The sequence below is a fragment of the Seriola aureovittata genome, chromosome 19, assembly GCF_021018895.1.
Source record: "Seriola aureovittata isolate HTS-2021-v1 ecotype China chromosome 19, ASM2101889v1, whole genome shotgun sequence".
Classification (NCBI taxonomy): Eukaryota; Metazoa; Chordata; class Actinopteri; order Carangiformes; family Carangidae; genus Seriola; species Seriola aureovittata.
Genome location: NC_079382.1, coordinates 15087521 through 15104817, shown reverse-complemented (window position 1 = coordinate 15104817; position 17297 = coordinate 15087521). Strand labels below are relative to the sequence as shown.

The following is a 17297-nucleotide window of genomic DNA, read 5'->3' as shown; positions in this document are numbered from 1 at the left end:
AATTATCCAAAACATCAAACCATTCTTGTGACAACAATGACATTTAAACACTGACATCATGATTTTCACTCAGCTGTAAATCTGTAAATCACACAAAAACGTGCCTCTGGCTACGTTTAGGCTTCCTACAAACTGCAACCACACACTTGACTCATGCAGAGGTCCAGTTACCCTCTGTCCCCCCACTTTCACTTCTTCAGAAGAACATATCATCATCATCATTATCGACATCATCCAACGACCAACTCCAGTCTTTCAGGCCAAACTCAAGCAATCTGAAACAGTAAGTATGGAGTTCACAGATGCGGGTCAAAAGCCTTTGATGCGTCATAATGTGTCGGGACAATACCATCCATGTTCACCAGGAGGCAGTGTAGAGCTGTGAGTAGTTCACAAGTGACTAAATGTTGCTTGTTATGATAAGAGGGGTTAATAAGCACAGCAGCGCAGCATTATGGCGGGCGGAGCAGCACACAAAGCTCTGCTACTTACAGTCTCCCAGAATGAGAGACGTTAGAAAGGTGGGGTCAGAGGTGAAGAGGTCAGGGGTCAGTGGAGGATGATACGGAGCATGGGGCCAGTGCTGGGGGATGAGAATCAGGTTAGTAACTCTCACTCTAATGGTTTGGTGCCATTTTCTACTCAATTAGGTGGCTACTGACGCTGAGTTCGGGGCCGCGTCGGAGCAGTGATGCTGCATACAGCGTTAATGCATAGGCTGTGCAAACGCATCCTGCCTAAAGCCAGATGTCCTGTGTCAGCTACAGCTTTAGGCCCATTTCAACTACACAGGACAGAGAATCATCAACAGAGACAACAAATAAGTAAGGCTTGTTATTTTGACTGTGACTGAAATTATTTTTTGGGAAGATTAGCTCAGATTTTCAGCCTGATTTTTTCCACATGCTTCCACAAAAGTTGTTTCCTGCTCACTACAGTTAATAGAAAATTAGGTTGTCTTGTGATGTTGACCTCAGAAAATGCTTCCAGTAGAAGGAAAATAAATTAGTAGAAAACACAAATAAACTGTTCCCAGTTCAGTTCCCAATTTAAATAATCTTTTTTAAAATATCCTTTGCATACGACATTTCTAAAATCAAATGTCCGCCTATTTAAAGATTGATAGATTCCTCACCTGGTCTTCCCTGATGACTGCTGCTGTCTGCTGGGCTGAATCTTTATGGCTCCACGGTGCGCCGACATATGAGGCGAACCCCTGGGTGAAGGTCGCGGTGAGATTTTTGGAGAGTACCGCGGCGTTGCTTCAGGAGGGTTGTTTTGCGCTGCAGAGGGAGGACTCATTGTCAGGGGTTTCCTCGGGATGCGTTTGAGGAGGTGACTGACCCAGCGCTGCTGCTCCTCCTGAGAGCTGGTCAGCAGGAGCAGATCTTTGGCAGTGGACATGTCATAGTTCACTGTTAAAGAAAAAAAAATTGAAATAATTAGAAACAGGGTAAAGATTAAAAAAAAAATAAGGATACTTGATTTTAATTTTACAACACACTAGCCTATCTTTCATCAAATACATCAGACACTGAGTGACCACAAAAACAGAGACATCTATTTGACACAGTGGAATACAATGGTCCCTTAAGTGTCATAATTTCTTTGTATGTGGGCTTTATTCTATGGAGCAGTTTCAGGCAGTACAATGTGGAGGTGGTGCTGCAGTCGACTGGACCGCAGTACACCACAAGGTGTTTCAAATATTTTGTTTTCCAAGTCTGAAGTTCAATTGAAACCTCTGACACAGCAGAAAGAAACAGTTGGAAGGAAGCATTACAAAAACTATGAGGTAAATAAATAAATAAATTAGTAATATAAATGGTAACTCCCACAGAGAAAGGATATAACAAAGGACCATTATTGGTCATTTATTGAATCAGTTTCAATGTACAAGATTTTTATTTGTCTTGCTCGCTCAAGATATAAGCTATTACCTATATAATATACTGTATATTAATGAAACTATTCATTCAGTAGTTGATCAAAACAAATTGAATTGGCAACAATTTGATAAGCGATATAACTGTTTCAGTAATTTTTCAAGCAAAAATAAACATTTGCGTACACTTCCAGCTTCTAAAATGTACATTTTCTGTTTTCTCTCTCTTGAAAATTGTAAACATTTCGGTTTTTGACGGGTGGCAAAATGAGATATTTGAAGATGTCGCCTTGGGCTCTGGAAAATTTTCATGACCATTTTTCATTATTTACTGACATCTTATAGTCTAAACAATCAATCAGAAAATGAATTGATAGATTAATTGCTAATGAAAATAACTAGTTGTAGCCCGTAATATAAATCCAATATAATATGTTTTTTTGTCAGACATCCAAAACAAATGGTAGCTGCTGAAAAAAGCCCAATGGTTGTGGTGTTTCTGCTTGTAAATGTACTACCTTTTGTACTCAGACAGCTTTGCTCAGCTCAGTGCAGTTGGGGCGTGTGCTAACTAGATATGTGCACAAATCTACTGTATGTACTCCAAACACTTGACCGAGCATACTGACCTTTGCAGGGCACAATAACTTCCTCCTTCCTGTCCAGGTGGTCTTTGTGGCACTTGGTGTGGCAGCGGCGGCACTCGAGGGCCGGCGGGGGCTTGAAGACGTGCCACAGCGGCCGAGTGCAGGCCTCACAGCTGGACGGGAAGTGATAGAGAGTGAGGATGAACTCGTGGCCCTTGTGGCTGATGTAGGAGGCGCGGTCACCGAACGGCGTGGGCTCCACTACGACCTCCTGTTCCCGCTTGCTCTCACCTTCATTGGCATAGAGGATCTGGAGGGAGAGAAAGAGAGAAAGGGAATGCAACTTTATTGAGGCGGATAGGTTGAATAAGAAAAACCATGGACAGTCTGTGAGTAGAAGGAGGAGGGACAGAAACAGAAGGGAACAACAAGGGTCCTAGCTCATTACCTGGAATATCCTTGGAATTTCTTTGGCATCTGCACGATACACATCCGTGTGAGTGACAGGTCGGACATGAAACAGCTTACTGTAGGAGGAAGAGAGACGTCTTAAGTCTTGAGATCACCCAGGATAATAAGTAATTATTACTCTAGGTATAGAGTGATTTCCGTTTTTGTAAATAAAGTGAATGACTTGAAACGGCATTTACATTAGTCTAAAGCAATGGTTCCCAACCTTTTCTAGCTCAAGGCCCGTAACAATATGGAAGCCAAATAATGCCTCAAAGAACTTTTTATTTTAATGATAACAATGGAACATTTTCCTTTTTTAGTTGAGATCACTCATCGATTCATCATCTGTATCTTGAATCTCTTTCCTTTTAATTCTGCCTGTTGCTAACCAGTTATCCATTTTGATAGCCAACAAGAATACGATGTGGACCAGCAGTAACAACATAAAAGTTCCAATCATTGTCTTATCACAGTGATCGGCCTTAATAATTAAAAAATGAATGTTTTCAACATTTTTTAATGTTTTTAAACATAATTTCATTTTAAAACATTTAAAGACATTATTTGTATTTTCATTTTAATCTTTTTTAATAATTACATCTATTCACTAAAATTGCAGCCTACTGTTTGGCAAAGGATTTGACGGCCCATTTGCAATACCTTTGCAGCCCACAGGTTGGGAACCACTGGTCTAAAATATTTCTTAAATCATACTTCATCCTTTTTCTATTGCTTACCCTGGTTTTAGCTCATTATACTCCCTATGTCTTAAATCTCACTATTGTGTCAACTTTTCAGTGTCTATTATATATTAAGTAGTGAATGAGCGAATGAGGGGACGGTTTGGGACACATGTTGTGAAGCACTGTAGCGACTCACTCAATGTCCAGCGTCATGAAAGGGTTGGCCTGCTCTCGGTCTTGCTCACTGTGATAGAACAGGATCTTTTTACTGCTCACCACGACATACTGTAAAGGAAAAGGAAAACAGGGATCAAAACGCTTAGAGGGGGAAATGACTCAAAGGCAGTGGTAACTACTAACAAAACAAATCTGTAGATATGAGAAATAATGGTGGATGCCTTACTTTTTTGTCCCAGCCAAACCGCTTTGTGTTCTTGGTAGGAAGTGAAATCCAACCTTCCAGCCTGGCGTCTAGTTCGCAGAGAAACAGGAAGATGTGAACACAATGAGGAGAACAGCTTTTAATCATGTAAAGCACTTAAAAGAACACCCTCAACATGTTTCAGCTTTGGCAGCATCAGTCAGAGAGGAAATGATTCCCCGCTAAAGCCAAAAGACGAGACAGCGAGCCCTGCTCTTTGGCTTTAACTAACACTAACAGACTATAACAAGGACTGCAAGGATTATAAGGAATCACCTTGTGAAATATGGGAGGTACGCACTTAAATAACAGTTAGTTAAAGAAAAAACTCCACATGCAAACTTCTCTCCCACATCTTTTATAGTGGAATAAATTTCAACAAAGCCGGGCTGCATCAAGCTGTGAGATTTTTCGTGTCCAGTGAACATTAAAAAGGATTAAAGCACAGCAGAGACAGAGTCAACACAGTAGAGGGATTAGCTGCAGGCTTGAACCAGGGTCGGCGTTATTTCTTTCAAAACTGAGTGAATAAAGATGAAAAATATTTTGGACAAATGTTATGAACCATTGTTAGGTCAACTGCAGCTTTAATTTCCATCTCCACTCCAGGTTTAAACCTCCATGCAGGATCACCTGCCGGTTCGGGCTCAGGGGACTGTTCATAGGTGAGGGCCAGGGGACGGTGTCCCTGCTCCACCTGCCCGTCATATTCTCCTTCATCCTCAGAGTCAGACTCAGAGTCAAAGAGAGGACGGGCCTGGTGAAGGTTAGGCCGGGTGTCGATGCAGACAGATTTGTGCGTGCGCTGGTAGGTGAAGGACATAGATTCTGAGGTGCGAGAGTGAGTAATGCGCACTGGGAGGAGGAGGGGGAGAAGCATAAAGAGGAAAAGGTGAAACACAATTGGCCTGGAAGACAAAGAGACTCAGTGTGAAAACAAAGGAAATGTCGAGACCTGAGGAAGAGAGGCAGAAAGAAAGACGCAGAAGTGTATCCGCTTACGGAACTGGCTTTTTGAACGTTGGCCGCCCGATCAGTGTGACGATGAGCGCGAGAGTGAATATCTACCTGGATATCCGTCAACCATGTCCAGGTCGTTGCCGCTGCTGATGCTGGTGGAGTCGAGAGAGTGAACGCTGAGGGAGGTGAGCTGGCACCGAAGCTGCTCGAGGTCGCTGTCCTTGCTGTCCAACGCCATCTGAAGCTCCAAACGCACCTGGTTCTCTTCTGCTATCAGCTGAATGACAAACATGAAACGCCTTTTAACTCTAGTTCAAGTTCAACTTTTCCACGTGTGCAGTTGAAAAAATGATGTGTGTTTAAACTCCTAGAACAACATTTCTACAAATCTTTCTTAAATTCTGTTACAAGAGATGGGAAGTTGTAATTGAGTGGAATCCAAATAATTTAATATTTGAATTTACAATTACTAATTTAATTTTTGGGCTATTATTTTATTAATCACAACAGGTTTTTAACTGGAAGCCCGGTGCACAAAACCATCATTTTCCTTGGCCATAATCAGGGACAGTCTTTATACTGGACATACTGTATGTTGCATGTAGGATAACTGGTACTTATATTTTGGCCTCTGCTCAAACCAGAGGGAATTTTCCTCCTACACTTCCAGAGCAGCTTTAAATATAATATATGTATAAATATAATGTCAAGTCCTGAAAAATGTGATTCATGTCTTGCTGGCTGGGACGTACCGATTAACAATTGTATTCATTCTAAGCAGATGTGGTAATTTAAAGTCCATTTGTAACTGACAGCATCTCCACCTACATCTCGCTCCTTTATCAGGATTTTAATTAGGAATAAAAAAGTCAGCTTTCCTCAGTATCTCACAGAAACACAGATGTTTTTTTGTTGTTTTTCTTGGTAAAATGTATCTGTACATATTCGAGCAGTGTGGGCGTACTGACCGCTTGCATCTCAGTCAGCTCTCTCTGGTATTTGATGATTGTGCTGTTGAGCTTCTCCTTCTCCGCTCTCAGCTCCAGCTGCAGCTTCCTGTTCTCCTTCTCCTTCCTGTGCACCTCGGTGCCGGTGCTCCGGTGGCCTCCCTTCACCGTCTCCCTCCTGTTCATCACCTCTGCCAGCTTGTTGACAGCCTGAGAGCGAAACAGCACAATAAAAGCTTTACACAGATCTATGTCAATTTAGTATATAGACACAGGGAAGCCTGCAGGAATATCAGCGTTGCTGCGAGACACATTTTTATACTTTTGCCCAGAGTTCAACGCAAGCTTATAGCTGAAAATTATTCTTAACAACAAATGATGTGACACAACAGCCGTCTGTGGAAAAGAAAAATTTTTTTTAAGGTATGAAAGTATAAGAAAATATTCCAGGCTTTCTAGACCTGTGTAGGCGCCCAGACACACACCTGAATTTTTAGTGTCCTTTCATTCTGCAGCTGCTTTTCAAAGGACACTTTGACTGAGCTCATCTGCTTCTCCTCCTCCCTGGCCCTCTGGAGCTCTGTATTAATAGCAGAGATGAATGTCAATTCAGGGCTCATATACAGTTTAACTTACCATAAGTTTTACAGAAGTAATGCATAACTTAAAGCACCATTCTATAGACATTAATCTCTTCCCTGATGAAGAGATTAATGTCTACTCTTTTATGACTTTTTTTTTTTTTTTTTTTTTTTTTTTTTTTTTTACAGCCTTCTCCCCATAAATCATCTAGATATGTAAGACAGATTTTTAACACATTTTCCTGGGATGAATAAAATGTCATTTCTGGAAAAAAAAAAAAAAAAAAAAAAAAACGGCTCTGCGGTGCTCATTAACTAAAAATAACACTCACGTTGCTGCATGTCTTTCAGCTGGTTGTTGAGCTCCTCCTTCTCGCTGGCCAGGTTAGCGACATCCACTGTCAGAGTGCGATTGGACTCTTCCAGCTGTTAAGGTGGTGACAGGGCAGATGTGAGCCTCATTCATGCATACAACAGCAAGCGAGCAAACTTTATTTATAGAGCACATTTTAAAAAGGGCTTTACAGGAAGAAGAAAATGGAAAGAGGTTAACCGTTTTTATACTCCATATTATCCAAACTACTGCTGCGTTTTAATCCAACTGGCTGAACAGGTGGATTATTAGATCTGGGTTTACCAGCTAAAGACAATTAACTACTAGTTAATCAGCTAATTAAATCATCTGATCACTAGTAACACTCCCAGAACAATGTTTTTGTAAGCGGGTCCCTGTATTGTTCGTATCTTTCTTGCTGCTGTCTGAGGCTATTCCACTGATCAACAGTTGGTGGCAGTAACGTCCAAAGCAATGCAGCAGTGTGCCAACAAAAGGCAAGGAAGAAGTCGCAAGCTAGCAAAGGCGGAAATAAACATTAATGGTTTCAAAATATAAAAAAATAAAAATTCAAATGTTGTATGAGGAAGGACTTTTGAAGAACCAACTATAAAAAGGAAAAAAAAAAAAAGAAAAAAGTCTTGACCGCAGCTCTGATCTCACCGAGCTGATGGTGGCCTCCTTGTCGCCGAGCTCCTGTTTGTGTCTCGCCATCATGTCTTTGATCTCCAGCTCCTTCATGATCTTCTCCTTCTCCAGGTCAGAGTACTGCTCCTCAGCGATGGAGCGAGCCAGCTGCTCAGAGTCCGCCTTGGTCAGACTGGTTTCCAGCTGGGCCGCCATCGAGTCCCTGCGGAGGGAGAGCGAGTGGGAACTGTTATTATCGTCTTATTAAGTGGACAAATCTTTGAACTACGAAATAAAATCCCTGCTGTCATTATGCCGGTCAGAAATAGACTGCCTGACATATATCAGTATTTCAATGACCCTTTTTTGTAAATGCACAATTTCAGAGCATTTTTCCTAGTGAGAGCACACTGTCTTGTTTGTGTTACTTGCTATTTATAGATTTATTTCATTTCATTTTATATTTCTATTTCTGTCTTCACATCTCCATGTCCCTTTGTTGAGTTAAAGCTCTTCCTTATTGTTTTTGTTTTCTTCGTTTCTTTCTTTCTTGCTGTCTTTCATGTCCTGTGTCTTTGTTGTCTGTGACAGAATCAGATCAAATCAAATCAGATACTTTGGTTAGCTAGTTTAACTTCCACACTATTCAGATCATTTCAGTGTGTCTTGTTTTACCGTTTTCCTGACTGGATTCAGCTGGTGGTTAGAACAAACCGAAGACCACAGTTACCTCTCCTCCTGATACTCCGCCAGTCGCTGCTGTGCCTCTTTGTACAGCTTGTTTCTCTCATTGCACTCGTCCTTCAGCTCACGGATCTGCGTCTTGTAAAGGGTCTTGGAGGAGGACAACAGACAGATTCAATCAGTTTCATATCACTGTAGATACATGCCAGGAGTCAGACTGTGGAGTGAAGCCAAATACTGGACGGTTATTTTTTATTTTTTTGCTACACTGACTAAGCTATGCTGACATTTGGCTGTCACTGCTGTTTGTGCAGAAGAAAAAAATAAAAAATAAAAAAATGATATTGGTAAGAATTACCGTGAAATATTGCTCTGCCTCCAATTGGTCCTTCAATTCCTTCAGCTGGCTGTCAGCCTCCTGCTTCTCCCTGGATCAGCACCAAAAACCTGTCAGTCGTTGCTCTGGGCCAACTGAACACCAGAGCCAAAGCACTCTCCTCAAATCAGACATGATGAATGAGATTCTCCACAATAAATTGCCAACAATATTAAAACTGCTGCTGCTCTGTCTATGTATGTATAGCGTGTACAATGCTCATTATTTCACTGTGTGTGTGTGTGTGTGTGTGTGTGTGTGTGTGTGTGTGTGTGTGTGTGTGTGTGTGTGTTTTTGACCTGCGCAGCTCCTGGTTGTGTTTCTCCAGGATCTGCTTCATGTCCAGCAGGTGGTTGAGCTCCTGTTTGAGCTGTTTCTCGGAGGAGCGGAGCACCGACACCTGCTGGTTCTGCATCTTCAGATCGCTCAGGCTCAGACTCCGCTTGTGGATCTCCTGCTCCAGACGTAAATTCAGGTTCTTCACCTGCATAAACGCACGAGGGCACACACACACAAAAGCATTTTCAGTGGGGGCACTAACTTTCCAATTGGAAATTTTCATTATGGATTACTCTAGCAAATTCTTAGTTAATGAATAGTCTGAAAATACAGACGATTGCTCATTAGAAGTTTTATATGAGGAAATGTGTTGAAGAAATGCTGCAAATCAAAATACAGAAACAAAACCTCATGCTTGACATTTCTATTTGTTAAAAAAATTACTTAAAACAATTAAATCAAGTATTCAATTGTAAATATCTTACAATTGATTTATTATCACTCAACCGATTATTTTAGTATCAGAAACAATAGCAGCATATGATGCACTCTGTTATAGTGAGTGATGAAGTTTCAGTCCAGATCACACGCCTGTACTGAGTGCGAGGTGCTCGCTAGGGTGAACAGACGCACCTCTTCACAGAGTTTCTCCTTCTGTGCCTGCACCTCATCCAGCTTGTGCCGCGCCTGCTTGTAGTCACAGTCCAGCATGGAGTGGTCCTTCTCTAGCTGCAGCAGCCTGCCCTCCACCTGCAGCTTCAAGCTGCGCTCCTCCTGCAGGGTGCACTCCACCTCTGAAACCGGAGGAAATGACCAGGAAAACCCATCAGGAGGGTAATCTACGCTGCGCTCGATACCACAGTATTGACAAAACGATTGTTGCCTATCTTTGTGCCTGCTGGGGGCACCGGATAAATGGCAGAGTGCGAGAGCAGCAATCTGAGCAGAATATCGGAAAGGCCAGCCTCTTATCGTTTTCTGTCTAACCAGAATTATTTTCAAATGCTGTTTGTCCGAGGTGCACCCATCAATCAGCCCTTCACCTTTTTCCAGTGGCTGTTTTTATTTCTGCTCCAACCTTTTAGACAATCTTCTTCCTTTTTAATCATCTTAATATCTGAGGTGAGGTGATTGTGAGTAAATTAACTTTAAACTCCAGTCAATATGCTCTCATCTACCCTGCAGTCATATGTGACTCCTTCCTCCTCCTGCTCGCTCACCTTTAAAGGCCTCAGACTTTGCCTCCTCGATGGACTGGTAGATGTTGTTTTTATCAGCGAGCTTGGCCTTGGTGGCCTTGTGCTCGGCCTCCTCCTGCTCCAGACTCTGCTGGAGCGACTTCAGCTTGAAGGTCAGGTCGATCTCTTGGTTGCTCTTTTCCTACGGAGTCACAAGTGGATATTAGGTTTCCAGTGGTTAATATTTTAATGGGAATATTTAAGGAAAATGTTTTAATATGCAAAAGGGGAAATGCCAGATAGCCTAAGCTCTCAATCCACAATGGAAATCGGCAAATAGAAATGACAACCAACCTTCTCGAGGTCATTGAGCTTCTCTTGTAGCTGCTTCTTTTCCGACTGGACCTTGGAGAGAGACGACTTCAACTCTTTCACCTCTTCTTCCAGGCCAGAGATGCGTCCTGGGGAATGGCGAAGACCAAAATAAGAGCACAGAAAGAAACTGTAACTTGTCTGTTATAGTGCTGAAAGCCAGAATTAGAAAGTGTGTGAATGCAAACACTTCATGGAAATGCACCTGAACTCCTGAACTACTCAGCTTCAAACAGACATGATCTAAGGTGAGACATTACATAGAGTTCCTGCCTCCTCTACATAAAAAAAACCCACTGCGCTTCATGTTTGTTTTCCCTTCGAGTAACTCCACCCACATGGAGATTTTTTTAACATGAGGCATCACGGCAAACAGGCAGCACCGTTGTTTCGATACGACCCCTCTGACCTCAGCCACTGGCCTCTCCGCGAGGACTGAGCAACATTTAACTTTCCAAACAGCGTCTCACAAGAGGCGCTGGCTCCGGCCCGGCTTTGGCTTTTACAGCCTCTTGCTTCACTCTCGGCCTTTTGAACAGATATTTCCACCTATGATCGGATATTTCCCAAAGTCTGGTCCAAAAAAACGATTCACATGCGGCACCATGTCCAGCCTCCAGCTCCGAGTTGTGTAATGCCCCCCCTCCCCTCCCCCCTGCTACTGAGGAGATGTTCGCCGTAGTTGCTTTGAAAGATCACTGTTTAATTACCTGCAGTTATGGCGGTGAATTAACCTTCTGGACTGCTGAAGTCTAACTAACCTTATAAAATTTTCATAGACACATTAAAGTTTGGAATGTGAAAGGCTCTTAAATAATGGTTGGCTGGTTGTTTAAAGTGGTGATTATTGCAGTAAAATTGTGTTTTTCTTCTCATTGTTCATTTCCAAACCGCAGTGTGCAGGCTGTGTGTATAAACTACATAACTGTTGCTTGTGCTAGCTTTTGTAACAGCAGTGCAGGAGTCATAAAGTCAGCAAACCAACAGTATTGTTCACGACAGAACGATGTTTCTCTAGCGTACTGGTCATACCAGACCAAGTAAAGCTGCAGCAGTAAGAGCTCCTGCCCGCGATGAACTGAACAACAGTTTGTTTTTATCGCTTATGCGTTCAACTTTTTTCATTTTTTAAGATGAAGAATGAGTTATTTCTTCTCTGAAAAGTTACACAGTGTAATAGACAACCACGACTCACCCTGTAGGTCAGTAATAGTTTCTGTCCCGAGGTTGCGGGCTCTTCCCTCCTCCTCCAGCTTGGCCTGCAGCCCCATCAGCTGCTTCTCCAGCTCCATCTTGCCATTTTCCAGCTGGCTGCACTTTTCCTGCATCTCCCTGAGGCTGACCTCCAGGTTCTGGGCCTGCTTCTGTACCTCGCCTTGACTCTTCTTCAGGCGCGCTGCCGCCTCCTGCTCGGCCTGAAGCACGGCGTTGGCCTCCTCAAGCTGCAGATGAGAGGAAAAAGATAAGATGAGACTCTTTTTTCTTTTTTTTTCTTTTTTCCTGAAGGCAAAACTGTGTCTGTGCAGCAGCAAAATTAAAGAGGGAAAAAACAGCACTCACAGTTGCTTGCTTGATGGATTATTTAATAAGCATGTTTAAGTGGCAGTGAAGCATTATGAAAAATGATCCATAGAAGAAAGACAGAGCTTTTCCCTCACCTGTTTCTGCAGTTGGATGTTCTTCTCACTGGATATGTGGGAATTCTGGTTCCTCTTCCTGAGATCTTCTAGCTGGTCCCTCAGGTTGTTCACTGATGAATAAATACACACATATACGAGTTGAAGTAGTATTTGATATGACACATTCAGTGGAAGTACCGTGATCCACCCAAAGAGTGGTCTCTATTTATATTAATACAAAGTGAAACCCAGCTCCCAGGATGTCCTCAAGTTTCGTTAAAGTGAGACGTTTTAATGCTGTATCGGATCAATTTGGCAGGAAAAATATATGAAAATGAATACAAACTTTCAAACCTAATATTTGGGTAGGATTTCTCCCAGGTGCTTACGTTCATTCTCCAGGCTGCGCTTCCTGTCGGTCTCAAGCTCCACCTTGCGCAGGTTTTCGGCGCTCTGGTGCTGCAGCAGAGCTCGCTCCCTCTCCAGCTGCCTCAGCGACGCCTCGACTCTCTGCCTGCTGTTCATCTAATCAGAGAGGGGGATCAGAAGCAACGTAAGTGGAATGAACTCACACCTACTTCACAATATCAAGTAGTGCATCCATTCTTCCATCCATGCTTACCTCCTTATCTAATTCTTTGACCAGCTTGTCTAAACGGTTGGTGGCGTTTCTGGGGGGGGGGGGGGGAGAAGCACAGTTTTATCACAGATTTCTACCCACAGTTCATTGAATTAAGAGGAACTTGCCTTTTGTTCTGCTGTAATCACTAAATACATGTTTCAGTTTTTCTTTTATATTCAAATTTATAACAGAAAGTACTCGAAATTTCCAGAAAATTCACCAAGACTGTTCTTTCACTGTGCTGAAGGAACATGTTGGAAGAGATTTTCTTATATCTACCATTCTCAGAAACTCTGAAACCCTCAGCTGTGTAGGATGGGATACCACTCCCTGAAGTGGGAAACAATCATCTAATCGATGGCAAACAACATTAAATTCCCTCCTCCGGCTGAAAGAAACTGTCAGTCTTCTCAGTAATGGTCTGTTTTACTTATAGTTATTAGTCCCAAAATTAATTTGGTAATGATCAATATAAGCATTACAACACTGGATATGAATTGGACAATTACGTATTCATCTCCTGACATTCTTAACCCAGAGTTTTGGTGATGAATTGCTTGACTGGGACACTTTATTGTGAAGGAAACATTTGTACACTAAATAGTATATGAGTATTTGCATTGAAAAAGAAACAGTAATGGTGCTCAGCTCATTGTGTGTGTGTGTGTTATTTGTCCCCCTCGTACTTGCACTTGTGCTCCAGCTCATCTTTGGCCTGCATCTCATGGTCGAGCTGCTCCTCCAGCTGATGAAGCTTTTTCTGCAGCTGCTCAGACAAGGTGAGCAGAAAAGAAAAATCCGATTATGCTCATCTCCATCTTTTAATTCCAATTCTTCATCTCCCCTCTTTTAACATTATATCAAGGCCGCACGCACAAAGACACCCACCTCTTTCTTACTGTCCGAGCAATACTCTTTATCCTCAGAGTTTTCCTTACAGTCTTCTATATCCTCCACAGAGCCGCTCTTGCTTCCCTTCAGCAGCCTGAGAGCGACAGAAGGACAGAGGAGAGCCATGGGTGTTTGTAACCGAGTTCACCTGACGTGCTTTTCCAGCCCTGACAACATCCATCTATATCCACAGCTCCAAAGATCTACAAACAAGTGATTTATTTACCCTAAACACATCCGTCAGGGGAGGAGCTGAATGTTCATCCACGTGTTAAATTTACTGCATGACTTCATGGCTACCACTTAGAAAGCAATTCATACTGAACAAAAGCAAAACCTGGAAGCCTGCACTGTGGAAAAAGCAATAAGGTCCGAAGATCTCCCAGGCTTCTTCTTACATCTGGATGGGTTTACCTTTAGAGAAGTCCTCCAACCCACACTGTGTGCTGCCAACTGTTCACCATGATGGTGGGCAACTACCTCTGGGAATCATTACACCACTCTGCGCCACATCGCTTCATACTGACCACAGAATCTGAAGCCATTTTACGACCACTTTAAGACCAGTTGCGGCCTTTTAGCGTTAGCCGTTTTTGCATGGCGTGCACAATTTATTTATTTTTTTAAAATGGAGATGCACCTATACATACTGCTAAAAAATGAAAGATGGTTTGAGAAAGCTTTATTGTCAAATTTGTCGTTCAAGATGCAGTGTGTCTCGGGAAGGCTTTTTATTAGATGTCCAATATGTATTCACGTCATAGCCAGACATTTAGGCTGTAAATACATACCTCTGGCTCCACAGATTTATTGTCACTTACTGACTTAAAAAGCATTTTTTGACCTTGACTCTGTTTTTTGAGCTCAGCGGAAAAAAGAAAATACTCAGACACTTAATACATGAACCATCATCTTGATTAATATAAGCCTAAAAAGTAAAAGCAGCCCCGGAGGTGAAAACATAGATGAAGCACTATAAGATGATGAACACACAGGTGTTTTTTTTTCATTTACTTCTCCTCCCTATTGAAACCAGGGCTTAAAAACTAGACTTCATCGAAAGCAAGGAGGGCAGTTAAAGGGGCTGTCAGAACAAGGCAGCAGTGTGGAGCTCAAACAGGCATACAGTGTCTGACTGGTGTAAGACTGTATTAAAGGTACGGGTGTGAAGCTGTCTTTTTCTGCCTCGTGCATTTAAAGCGCAGCTCTGTCTTTAAGCCTAGAGGCCCTCGGAAAAATATCCCCAAACAGGAGTGCTGCATCTTGTTTAAATGAAAATCTACATAAAATCCTAATAACGCTAACAAAAGTACATGAAGATCTATTTAAACAAGAATATATGATCAGCAAAGCATGAATCCAGATAAAATGAAGTAAAAAAAAACTCAAGCAAAATATCAGAATAACACACTTACTGGTCCTCCTTGAAGTAAGTGAAGCCGACGAATGGTAGCTGGTTGCCCACAAAGGCTTTGGGAGGAGGAAAGGTCTCAGCATCTCCTTTATCAACCTCTATGTCATCAAAGTTAGTGGTGTCTATGTCACTGCTCAGCTCTGGCACAACTGGGGCCACAGCTGGAAGACAGAAACAGGGAGGGAGAGGGAGAGAGAGAGTCATGGAGTGAAAGTGGGCGAGGAGGAGGTGCAACCAGGAGGGGTTGAGAGAAATACAGTTTTACATAAAGTGTGACTATCGATTTTTCCGATTAAGACCTGATGTTAAAGGTATTTCAGTACTTCAACAACTTCTTCTTAATAGAGAATATATTTCTTCAGTAGTGTTTCTGAGGAAATACCGCTGTTTGCCAGCTTTGGCTGTGCTTGTGGTAGGAGTGATCCTTCTGCAGGTTGGCGTGAGGCTGACACCACTCCTTTTCCTGTACAGAGCTCGCTTTGTGCCCCACACACAGTGCCTTTTTAAAAATGAGGCCGAAACACGCCAGGAGAGAACGCTCCTCCTGCCCTCCTCTCACAGGAGCAGCAGGCGCACTTTAAAAATCTGCACGACTGGCAGACAGAAATGTGTCAAAGGGCCAATCAGATAAAACCATGCCAGTGCTTTAGCCTATAAATGGCTCCTAATTAAGAAAAAGAAAAAAAAAAAAACAGCCTGTATGGATGGATCAAACTTTCTCAGACCAGTGCAATTCTGGCTCTGAGCAAAGAGCTTATTACTGTTAGGTCAAGTCACAACCCTCAGCGTGACAAATGTGACTCAAAGATGGTGGAGAAAATACAGCGAGAGATCAAGCGCAGGAACGAAACAAATGACGGGGAAATAAAAAAGAACAGGCTGAAAAAAAAAAGCCAAAATGTGGTGAGACAGAAAGAGACACAGGCCGCTCCACGGAGGCCCTTGCGGCACGACTTCCCAGAATGCTCTCTGATAGCGGGCGGCTAATGACAGGCAGCCTAGGCCACAGTGAGAGTGAGAGAGCGGGAGCAACCCTCCAAACTGGGGCGCCCCTCTCATTAGAGCAGTCCACACAGCCCGCACAGCCTGCCCCGCCCGCCGCTACGGGGGGTGCTGCCTCCCATCCATCCATCCATCCATCCATCCGTCCATCCATCCGTCCATCCGTCCATCCATGGTGCTTGCTTCTTTGCCCTCAACCATCCCAGTGCTTAATAAGCTTGATACACATGAAGCCAACATGGAGAATCTTCAATAGAGCCAAAACTTGGAAACAAATGCTCCTGAGTCACTGACAGCTGGGAGGTACATGCAGCTCTGCGGGACGCCAGAATGTGAGCAGTGTCGTGTTTTCAGTTAGTGTGTGTGTGTGTGTGTGTGTGTGTGTGTGTGTGTGTGTGTGTGTGCGAGTATGAGACAGGACATGCATGTGCAAACATGGAGAGCTGAGCAGCGCAGCAGTGGCACCGTAGTGGTTTCGTGTTCCAGACTGCCAGGCTCTGATCAGGAGTTCTCTCTGTTGTCTTAATCAGAGCCAGGTGAAGCAGAGAGACGGAGAGTCAAAGAAAAAGAGCCTGTATGTAATTATATACAGACAGAGGTCCTGTTCATATTCCTAATACATCCACTTTCCTTATTTCCTTCCTTCGTCTTTCTTCTTTCCCTCCTACCTAGATGATGTCTGAAGTGTGAGCTTGATAACACGATAACTGATGGATATCACAACCGTTTCAGCTTTATATGAAAAGCATTCACCATTCAAAGTGATATGTTATTGACTTTATTGGCCCTAATTGACCCAGATTAGTTGATGTTAACTGTTTATCTTTTTGGTTTGGCTGTTATGGTTTCCCTTTTCTATACTTAATCCACCACTGAGTCATTCATTCTATATAAACACTATATATACTAACTTTTTATTGAACCAAGACAGCTGTTTTATATGGCTGTAAATACATAGATTTTTGCATTGATGATAGGAAATTGTAAATGAAACTATTAAGAAAATACAATAAAACACAAAAATCCCAATTTGTTTTGTTCCTGAATATTTTAACTGCATCATATTGTTACATTAAACAGTGATTATTATTTGATGCTGTTTACTGATTTATTAAGTGACAATGTAACAATGTAATGTAATGTAACTCCACTTGCAGCTCCAAAAGTTATGTAACTAGCCAATAATAACAGATCATACATCAGAATAGCTAGTTACTATAATAATCCTATAATATCATATGAGGCTGTTTGACACTGGAAACACACGATATTCCTACTTTCATTCAGTCTGCCTTTCAGTTTCGTGATTCACTGTATGCATTGCGAGTCTGGGTGGTGCAGAGTATATATGCCATGTTTGATCCACTGAAGGATGTAGGGCC

General features: G+C 42.5%; 1 protein-coding gene across 5 annotated transcripts in view; it reads right to left on the bottom strand.

Annotated features, from left to right (window-relative positions):
• The window catches only part of LOC130160570 (rho-associated protein kinase 2-like), a 30487-nt gene that overhangs the window by 1028 nt on the left and 12162 nt on the right, over positions 1 to 17297 (bottom strand). The window contains exons 9-34 of one of the 5 annotated variants that reach the window (XR_008826025.1): positions 14915 to 15074; positions 13497 to 13593; positions 13295 to 13374; positions 12609 to 12657; positions 12376 to 12511; positions 12026 to 12117; positions 11563 to 11809; positions 10350 to 10456; positions 10038 to 10197; positions 9451 to 9611; positions 8838 to 9022; positions 8521 to 8590; positions 8209 to 8312; positions 7515 to 7701; positions 6850 to 6943; positions 6422 to 6516; positions 5958 to 6146; positions 5098 to 5266; positions 4663 to 4884; positions 4012 to 4079; positions 3805 to 3893; positions 2921 to 2999; positions 2515 to 2782; positions 1136 to 1415; positions 493 to 583; positions 172 to 275 (exon numbers count right to left, since the gene is read on the bottom strand). Coding sequence is in view for 3 of the 5 variants with exons in the window: in XM_056363170.1 (XP_056219145.1) it covers positions 197 to 275; positions 1136 to 1415; positions 2515 to 2782; positions 2921 to 2999; positions 3805 to 3893; positions 4012 to 4079; positions 4663 to 4884; positions 5098 to 5266; positions 5958 to 6146; positions 6422 to 6516; positions 6850 to 6943; positions 7515 to 7701; positions 8209 to 8312; positions 8521 to 8590; positions 8838 to 9022; positions 9451 to 9611; positions 10038 to 10197; positions 10350 to 10456; positions 11563 to 11809; positions 12026 to 12117; positions 12376 to 12511; positions 12609 to 12657; positions 13295 to 13374; positions 13497 to 13593; positions 14915 to 15074 (3467 nt within the window). In the remaining 2 variants the exon portion in view is untranslated. The remainder of the gene's footprint in view (positions 1 to 171; positions 276 to 492; positions 584 to 1135; positions 1416 to 2514; positions 2783 to 2920; positions 3000 to 3804; positions 3894 to 4011; positions 4080 to 4662; positions 4885 to 5097; positions 5267 to 5957; positions 6147 to 6421; positions 6517 to 6849; positions 6944 to 7514; positions 7702 to 8208; positions 8313 to 8520; positions 8591 to 8837; positions 9023 to 9450; positions 9612 to 10037; positions 10198 to 10349; positions 10457 to 11562; positions 11810 to 12025; positions 12118 to 12375; positions 12512 to 12608; positions 12658 to 13294; positions 13375 to 13496; positions 13594 to 14914; positions 15075 to 17297) is intronic. The other 4 variants (XR_008826024.1, XM_056363170.1, XM_056363171.1 and 1 more) reach the window with 4 other exon arrangements.